Raw genomic sequence first — 9,278 nt, forward strand, 5'->3', positions numbered from 1 at the left:
ACCTTTGGCAACCTGTCTATTTCCCTGTGCTAATCTGGGATAGTGGGATTACAGAGGCATGGAGTGACCTTGCTAGAGGAGGTCAGACAGAGGTAGAAATTCAGGAAGAGGCCAGGGCATGATGAGAACCTCAGTCAGGGCAACTGGGTCCAGCAGACCCGTCTGCATGCTCGTCCTGCCAGGGCAGACTCCAAGCTGGGCATGAAGATCCCAACAGCCAACAGCTCAGATCTAGGGACTGAGCCACATCCCCTCAGAAACTCCTGAAAATAACATTCCTTTCATCCTATCCCTCTATGACCACTTCCCGCTTCCCCAGTGACCGGCATTACCCTCTCCCCGACCCTCCCAGCGTAGGTTCTTAGCTCAGCTCTGTTGTCATTGACTTGCTTCTTGTGGGCTTGGGCTGTGGTATTTCTTTGAAACAGAAGTTCATTGTGCTTTCCCTATTTTGAGGACCAAATAGTGTAAGGGATAGTGGAAAGCTTTGGTGACAGGGACTGGGAAAGGGGCACAGGGTCCCTTCTTGGCTACTGACCTTGCAAATGTCTTTGACTCAGTTTCCTCACTTCCTTAGTGACGGGTCAGAACACAGCATGGTGTAGCCAAAAGAATAAGGATGTGGGGGTCAGAGAGGCCACATTCAAATTGAGTTCTACCTCTTACTAGCTGTGTAACCTTAGGGAAGGAGTTTTAGCTCTGAGTCTTTTTTTTTTCTTCTGAAGTTGGAAACGGGAGGCAGTCAGACAGACTGCCGCATGTGCCCGACTGGGATCCAACCGGCATGCCCACCAGGAGGTGATACTCTGCCCATCTGTGGCGTTGCTCTGTTGCAACCAGGGCCATTCTAGCGCCTGAGGCAGAGGCTATGGAGCCATCCTCACCGCCCGGGCCAACTTTGCTCCAATGGAGCCTTGGCTGCGGGAGGGGAAGAGAGAGACAGAGAGGAAGGAGAGGGGGAGAGGTGGAGAAGCAGATGGGCGCTTCTCCTGTGTGCCCTGGCCAGGAATCGAACCCGGGACTCCTGCATGCCAGGCCGACGCTCTACCACTGAGCTAACCGGCCAGGGTCTTACCTCTGAGTCTTGAGTTCACATCTGTAAAATGGGAATAATAAGTCCTATGCTAGAGCTGACTTAAGCCTCCTCCCCCATGAACACCTGTAGGCTAGTGGTTCTCCCTGCTGAGCCTCTGGGTGGGGGAAGGGAAAGAAACTCACCTGCACAGAACACACCCTTCACTCCACTTCTGAAAAGCAGGACACGTATTTGTTGGTCATCCCGCAGCTGGGCCAGAGCTTCCAGCAGCTGCAGAGGAGACTCCATCAGAAACCTCCTAGCCCAGCCCCAGCCCACCCTGGTGTCCACTGTTTCTCACCTCGCTGACAAAGACGTTTCCCAGTGCATTACAGGCATGTGGTCTTTTCATCAGAATCTCAGTGATTCCTGCAGGGGACCCGGCAACCGTGGGTGAGTCAGCTGGCCTGCTCATTCCTGGGCTGAGGCCTGGGCAGCCTCTACCCTTGAGCAGCAGTGTGACTTGCGATAGTCACACATGCCCAGGCCTCAGTTTTCTTGACTAAAATAGGATAACCCTTACCCTTTCCGCCTCACAAAAGAAGTGGAAGGGCTTGTGAGCTGTGGGAACATGGGGAGAGGAGCCAGAATGACCACCGTGGCGGTGTCTGCTACTCTGCCATTGTTACACACACGCGCACACTCTCTCTCCCTCGGTTCACAGCTCCTTCCATGTTATTCTTCCTTTCACAGCCACACTTCCTCCTTTAGAGTTGAGTGAGTTATAATAAGCAAACACCCTTATAACCACCATCCAGAAACCTCCTCATGTGCTCTGACTCGGTCATAGCGCCCTTCTCAGCCTCAAAATAACAACTTTCTTGACTTTTAGAGTCATCATCTCCATCTATTTCTTTACAATTTTATCACCCAGCTGTGCATCACTAAACATTATAGTTTAAACTTGCTCATTTTAAAAAGCCTGATGTGTCTTGTACTTATTTGTTTATGTATTTTAGCGAGACAGAGAGAGACAGGAAGGGAGAAAGATGAGAAGAATCAGCTCATAGTTGCAGCACTTTATAAAAAAATCTGCTCTGCCCGACCAGGCTGTGGTGCAGTGGATAGAGCATCAACCTGGGATGCTGAGGACTCAGGTTTGAAACCCCAAATCACTGGCTTTAGTGTGAGCTCATCTGGCTTGAGCATGGGCTCACCAGCTTAAGCATGGGGTCACCAGCTTGAGTGTGGGATCATAGACAAGATTTTCTGGTCACTAGCTTGAGACCAAAAGTTGCTGGCTTGAAGCCCAAGATCGCTGGCTTGAGCAAGGGGTCACTGGCTTGGCTGTAGCTCCCCCCATCAAGGCACATATGAGAAAGCAATGAACAATTAAGGTCTCGCAACGAAGAACTGATGTTTCTCATCTATCTCTCTTCCTGTCTGTCTATCCCTCTCTCTGTCCCTGTCTCTCTCACTAAAAAAAAAACAAAAAACAGCCTGATCAGGCAGTGGAGCAGTGGATAGAGCGTTGGACTGGGATGCGGAGGACCCAAGTTCAACACCCTGAGGTCACCAGCTTGAACGCGGGCTCATCTGGTTTGAGCAAAGCTCACCAGCTTGGACCCAAGGTCGCTGGCCCAAGCAAGGGGTTACTTGGTCTGCTGAAGGCCCGTGGTCAAGGCACATATGAGAAAGCAATCAATGAACAACTAAGGTGTTGCAACGTGCAACGAAAAACTAATGATTGAAGCTTCTCATCTCTCACCATTCCTGTCTGTCCCTGTCTATCCCTCTCTCTGACTCTCTCTCTGTCTCGGAAAAAATAAAAAATAAATTAAAAACAAAAAACAAAAAAAACAAAAACGTTGCTAAGAAAATAGTACTTAAAAGTTCTAAGAACACGGGGGAAGAATATGTAAATATGTGTAGTGGTGGATCTTAACCAGACATATTGATTGTGGTGATTATTTCACAGTGTAACAAATATCAAGTCATTTTGTTGTACACCTGAAACTAATATTATATATCAATTATACCTAAATATACACTAGATCTTAGCCAAAAGGCTGAGAAGCAATATATTTTATATATATCTCAATTTAAAAAAAAAGAGTTTATACCTCAACTCTTACAAAAGGTAATTCCACAAAAGAAGATATACAAATGGACAATAAACACATAAAAAGATATTTAATTTTATTAGTATCAAATAAATGAGAGTTTGCCCTGGTCTGGTAGCTCCATTGGTTAGAGCTTTGTCTCCATATGCTAAGATTCTGGGTTTGATCCCCAGTCAGGGCACATACAAAGATCAATCGCTGAATGCATAAATAAGTAGAACAACAAATCAATGTTTCTCTCCCTCTCACACCCTTCTTCTCTCCCTAAAATCAATCAGTCAATAAGAAGGAAATCTTACCTTTAAAAATACTAAAAAATCTGCCTAACCAGGTGGTGGCACAGTGGAGACAGCATCGGACTGGGATGCGGAAGACCCAGGTTTGAGACCCCGAGGTCGCCAGCTTGAGCCCAAGGTCGCTGGCTCGAGCAAGGGGTTACTCGGTCTGCTGAAAGCCCGCGGTCAAGGCACATATGAGAAAGCAATCAATGAACAACTAAGGTGTTGCTATGCGCAACGAAAAACTAATGATTGATGCTTCTCATCTCTCCTTTCCTGTTTGTCTGTCCCTGTCTATCCCTCTCTCTGACTCTCTCTGTCTCTGTAAAACAAAACAAAACAAAACAAAAACTAAAACATCTGAAGATAAAAACTAAATGTTAAAAAAAAACAATAGCCTGACCTGTGGTGGCGCAGTGGATAAAGCATCGACCTGGAATTGCTGAGGTCGCTGGTTCGAAACCCTGGGCTTGCCTGGTCAAGGCACATATGGGAGTTGATGCTTCCAGCTCCTCCCCCACTTCTCTCTCTCTGTCTCTTCTCTCTCTCTCTCTCTCTCTCTCTCTCCCCCCTCTCCTCTCTAAAATGAATAAATTAAAAAATTTTTTGAAAAAAAAAAACAACCCAAAAACTAAATGTTGTTGATGAAAAAAGAAACCCTACATATCTATTGAACAATTATATAAGAAATTGTGGGAGTTATAAGTATGTCAGTATTTTTTAACCACTGGTCTTTAGATCAGTTTGCCAGAAATTTCATGTTGGTTTGCAAAAGAGTTAACCACCCTGATGTTATATGAAGATTATAGACCCAATGATCTTAACAGAATTTGCTTATGCTTAGGGTGATTTCTGCCTTAGCAGTTTCCAAATTAATTCTCCTATTTTCAATGGTCCCCAAGTGTAAAAAGGTTGAAAACCACTGAATTATGTAACAGTTGTGTAACAAGGTGATTATAACCTAATACAAATAAAGTATTTTCGTGGTTACCAGAGGAGTGGGGCGTGAGGGAAGAGAAAAGATAGGGGGGTGGGAGAAGAGTATAAAGAGGGACAAATATATATAAGGTGATGGAAAATGATTTGACTTTGAATGATGAGTATACGGTACACATACCGTATGTCCCTCATAAGGAAATGAAGACCCCAGAAATGGTGGAACCTACATGCTTTTATAGTAGGTTGAACAAAGAGAGGCTGTTGTGGAAAGGTAGCTAACCTATGTGGGGAGGCTAAAGGAAAATAATAATTTCTTAACAAGGTACATTTGTACAGAATTCTCTTCACTTTGACTCTGTTGAAGAAGGCTTCTTTTCTCCTGGTCCAGGCAGGACAGCTTTCACGGGGGAGGATTTATCTTCTGTGGTCAGAAGAAAAGGGGAAATCTACTGCATCTCCTTTCTTTCAAATGCAGCTGCTGTTTTTTTCAAGTGCCTTCAGCTTAAAGTAATCCTAATGCCAAAGAGGCATATTTAAGGCTAACATATTCTGCCACCTTTCAGTGTCTTCCAGAGCTGGGGGAGTTTGGAGCAAAGGGAGAGCAGTATGAGGTAGGGTAGGAGAGTGGAGGATCTGGGCCTGCTCAGCTGCCATGTCTTCTGCACCTCCCACGTGCTTGTCTCCTGTATCTCTAGGGCTGCCCTGCCCCCTGGCCAGCCCAGAGCTCTCCTCCGAGCTCCCAGCCTGCAGGGCCAACTGCCTGCCCACTTGACATCTCAACCAATATGTCCCCAGATTATCAGTCTTTCTCCTGTTCCCTTGGTGTGAATGACTGTACTGTCAACCCAGAAGTCCTTTGTGTTGCCTTCCTCTCCCTCACCCATGAATCTTACTAATTAAGGCCTGCAATTCCCACCTTGTAAATAAATCTCAGATCTTTCAGCCCCCGGGCCCCCTTGTAGCCACTAACTTGGTTCAGGCTCTTTTCTCTGTGATGTGGGTCACCCAGCTGGCCCTCTTGCCCTCAGTCTTGCTCCTCCTTCCTATATAAGTCTTCATTTGAGTCACAGTTAACTTTCTAACCCAAATCTGACCATGTCCCTGCCCTCCCCTTTTAATCAAAATAAAGTCCAATATTTAATGCCATCCACAGGACCCCCCCCCCCATCTGCCCTTGCACTCCACTCTGGCCTCAACTCATCCCCCCAATCTGAGCCAGTTGTGGTGAAGAGACACCAGCTCTGGGCAGGGGCCGTTTTCCTTCTTCTAAAATGTCGAGGATGGACTAGAGGAGTGTTTACCAATCCTTTGACATTCCAAGGCCCCGTATTTTTTTTGTCCCAGGGTTCTCAGCTTTGTTGATGGAACCTCCTCTACTGTGTTTCCTTGGTTTGCTTATCTGTATCCCTCAATGGCCTTCTTCTTCGTCGTCGTCTTTTTTTTTTGTATTTTTCTGAAGTGAAAAGCAGGGAGGCAGAGAGACAGGCTCCCGCATGCACCCAACTGGGATCCATTGGGGGCCCTGCTTTGCCCATCTGGGGTGTTGATCCATTGCAACTGGAGCCATTCTAGCACTTGAGGGGGAGGCCATGGAGCCATCCTCTGCGCCTAGGCCAACTTTGCTCCAATGGAACCTTGGCTGTGGGAGGGGAAGAGAGAGAAAGAAAGGGGAGGGGGAAGGGTGGAGAAGCAGATGGGTGCTTCTCCTGTGTGCCCTGGCCGGAAATTGAACCTGGGACTTCCACACACTGGGCTGACACTCTACTGTTGAGCCAACTGGCCAAGGCCTCCTCAGTGGCCTTCTAAATGTCCTCTGGCAGGGGCAGAGGCTTCATCTGCTGATCCTTGTTATTTCTGGATGATAATGTTGACCCTGATAACATTTTTTTTTTTTTAAGTGAGAGGAGGGGAGATAGTGAGACAGATTCCTGCATATGCCCAGACAGGGATCCATCTGGCAACCCCTATCTGGGGCTGATGCTCAAATCACCTGAGCTATCCTCAGTGCCTGAGGCCTTTGCTCAGACCATTTGAGCCACTGGCTGTGAGGCAGGGAGAGAGAGAGAAAAAGGGGTGAAAGAGGGGAAGAGAAGCAGATGGTCACTTCTCATGTGTGCCCTGACCAGGTATCAAACCTGGAATGTTTGCATTCTGGGCCAATGTTCTATCCACTGAGCCAACTGGTTAAGGCCCAACATTTTTTTTTTTTTTTTTTTTACAGAGACAGAGAGAGAGAGGGATAGGTAGGGATAGACAGACAGGAACGGAGAGAGATGAGAAGCATCAATCATCAGTTTTTCATTGCAACACCTTAGTTGTTCACTGATTGCTTTCTCATATGTGTCTTGACTGTGGGCCTTCAGCAGACTGAGTAAGCCCTTGCTCGAGCCAGCGACCTTGGGTCCAAACTGGCGAGCTTTGCTCAAACCAGATGAGCCCACGCTCAAATTGGCGACTTTGGGGTCTCGAACCTGGGTCCTTAGCATCCCAGTCTGATGCTCTATCCACTGCGCCACCATCTGGTCAGGCAGGGCCCAACATTTTTTTAAAATGTTTATTTTTTATTGATTTTAGAGAGAAAAGAAGGGAGAGAGACAGGAACACTGATCTGTCCCTGCATGTGCCCTGCCCCGAGGATCAAACTGGCAACTTCTGCAAGGGGTGGGGGTGGGGAGGGGTGGTGGTGGTAGGGCATACTCCAATAACATTTTTTACTGATGTACAAATCTGTGTTTTGTACAGAATAGGCAGTTATGAGCTAATAATTGAGAACACAAGTTTTGAAATCAGACCTGGCTCACATAGCTTAACCTTTCCATGTCTGTTTCTTAATCTGTAAAGTGGGGAGAATAATTATAACTATCTGAATGCCAGCACTGTTGCCAGTCTGGCAGTGAACTAAACAGAAGAGTAAGGGGTACAGTATTCTCTTAGACTCCGCAAACCCATATGGCCAGAGAAGTTGACACCAAGTTATGTAGCAGGATGCTGGCAGCCCCTAGATGTCCATCAAAAGTGGGGGGTGCACACCAGGGTGTAGTATCTACAGCAGGAAGGAGGAAACTAGATTCATTTGGCAAAGCAGCTCTTCAAAAGTTAGTGTAGGGTGGGGGAAGGGAATAAGAGTCTAACGCCATCTGTGTAAAGAAGAAAAGTGTGACACAAACAATGCTACTTCAAACGCAGGGAAGAGGGGATAGGATTGGGGAAAAAGTAAAGAGAACAGAATGGCTTTGGCCTGATGGTAAGGTACAGCGGACTAAGGAACACAAAGCACAGTCGAAGGTGTTTTCTGCCAGTGAATTCGAACTTTCCCCTCTGAGTCAGCGGGACACAAAACTCATCTGGCAGTGGCGGGACCTGTACGCAGTGAGAGACGCGCAGTCCTCTGCCCTCACTCTCCTGCCTTCATCGCGGCCCTGCACGCGGATTGGCTCTGCTGCCTCAGCCCCCAAGGAGCCTTGCTGGGGCCCTGGGCCCTGGAGGGCAATCAAGCCTTTTAACCCTCAGGGGGTGGGGAGAGCTGGTGCCAAGTCCTATACCTGAGCGACTCCTCGTCCTTACAGCCCAGGCCATCGAACCAGGCAGGGACTGATAGGACTGATATTGAACGAGTCCCACTCCAACTAGGGTCGGGGCAGTCAGTGGGGTGGTCATTCGCTTCCGGGGAGCCTAGATTGGAATGCAGAGGATTTGGGACCAAATCTTGAAACGCTCTGAGGGACCGTCCTTCCTCTTACTGATCTCAGTCTTTCCATATGTAGTGGACGCGCTGGCCATCGCTTCGGCTCGGGCAGCAGTGCCAGGCTCCCCACTCCTCAGCTCGGCCTGGGCTCGCCCCAGTCACATCCCGGTGCTCTCGGGCACTGTGCACTCTCACCTTTGTCGGCACCCGCCAAGGCGCGCACTTGGATTTCCGGGGCCCGGGCGGCTCCAACCGAGGCGCGGCGGCGGGCCGAAATGGGTGTCCGGGGGCGCGTTAGGCGCAGGGCGCTGATCAGGGCGCGCTGCATCTGGGCTCCGAAGGGAAGGTGCCGCTCGGCTTCTCCACTACCCGCTCTCACCGAAGGCCTGCCGCGGGCCCCGAGGCCTGCGCAAATTGCTCCACCTATCGGCCGACGGGAGACTGGGAGACCTGGGTAGAGGGGAAGCCCAGCTCTGCTATGTAATTTGGGGCAAGACTGCTGCGTTAATTAAGCTCAGTGTTTTAATCTGTAAAGTGGAGACAGTAATATTAACACTGAGAAAGATGAAGGCAGACGCCAGTTCAAGTACGGATAAGGGATTTAAATGGGTAGTATCCTACTGCAAAATAAAAATGTCCAGCCTGAACTGGACTCATTTGGACCCGGGGCGGGAGTTCACAACCCGTTGAGGACCTAGTCAATCTCAGCCATTGAATTAAAAAACTTTTCAACCTGAACCAGCCATTACGGTTTAGTTTCTCTAGGATAAGGAGTGTGGACCTTTTTAATATCTGAAACCTGTGATGGGATTCAAATAATTTAACAACCGGTTCTCTGCCCTAATGACCGTTTGAAGTATAAAAAAACTATATACTGAAAGGTAGTTTATTATTTCATGCATTTAATTCTTAAATGAAAACAATAAAAGGAGTACAAAAAACTAGATTATGTTATAAAAAAGTTTTAAGCCTGACCAGGCGGTTTAGCAGTGGATAGAGCATCGGCCTGGGATGCGGAAGGACCCAGGTTGGAGACCCAGGGGTCGCCAGCTTGAGCGCGTGCTCATCTGGCTTGAGCAAAAAGCTCACCAGCTTGGACCCAAGGTCTCTGGCTCGAGCAAGGGGTTACTTGGTCTGCTGAAGGCCTGCGGTCAAGGCACATATGAGAAAGCAATCAATGAACAACTAAGGTGTTGCAACGAAAAACTGATGATTGATGCTTCTCATCTCTCTCCGTT

At 48.0% G+C, this 9,278-nt stretch overlaps 1 protein-coding gene across 4 annotated transcripts in view; it reads right to left on the minus strand.

The window, feature by feature from the left end:
* ECHDC2 (enoyl-CoA hydratase domain containing 2) overlaps positions 1-8,455 on the minus strand; it is a 234,551-nt gene extending 226,096 nt beyond the window's left edge. For 3 of the 4 annotated variants that reach the window (XR_010750259.1, XM_066376343.1, XM_066376341.1), the window contains exons 1-3: positions 8,236-8,455; positions 1,377-1,444; positions 1,219-1,306 (exon numbers count right to left, since the gene is read on the minus strand). Coding sequence is in view for 3 of the 4 variants with exons in the window: in XM_066376343.1 (XP_066232440.1) it covers positions 1,219-1,306; positions 1,377-1,444; positions 8,236-8,368 (289 nt within the window). In the remaining variant the exon portion in view is untranslated. The remainder of the gene's footprint in view (positions 1-1,218; positions 1,307-1,376; positions 1,445-8,235) is intronic. The other variant, XM_066376342.1, reaches the window with a different exon arrangement.
* Positions 8,456-9,278: the final 823 nt, after the last annotated feature.

The sequence above is a fragment of the Saccopteryx leptura genome, chromosome 3 (genome assembly GCF_036850995.1).
Source record: "Saccopteryx leptura isolate mSacLep1 chromosome 3, mSacLep1_pri_phased_curated, whole genome shotgun sequence".
Lineage (NCBI taxonomy): Eukaryota > Metazoa > Chordata > Mammalia > Chiroptera > Emballonuridae > Saccopteryx > Saccopteryx leptura.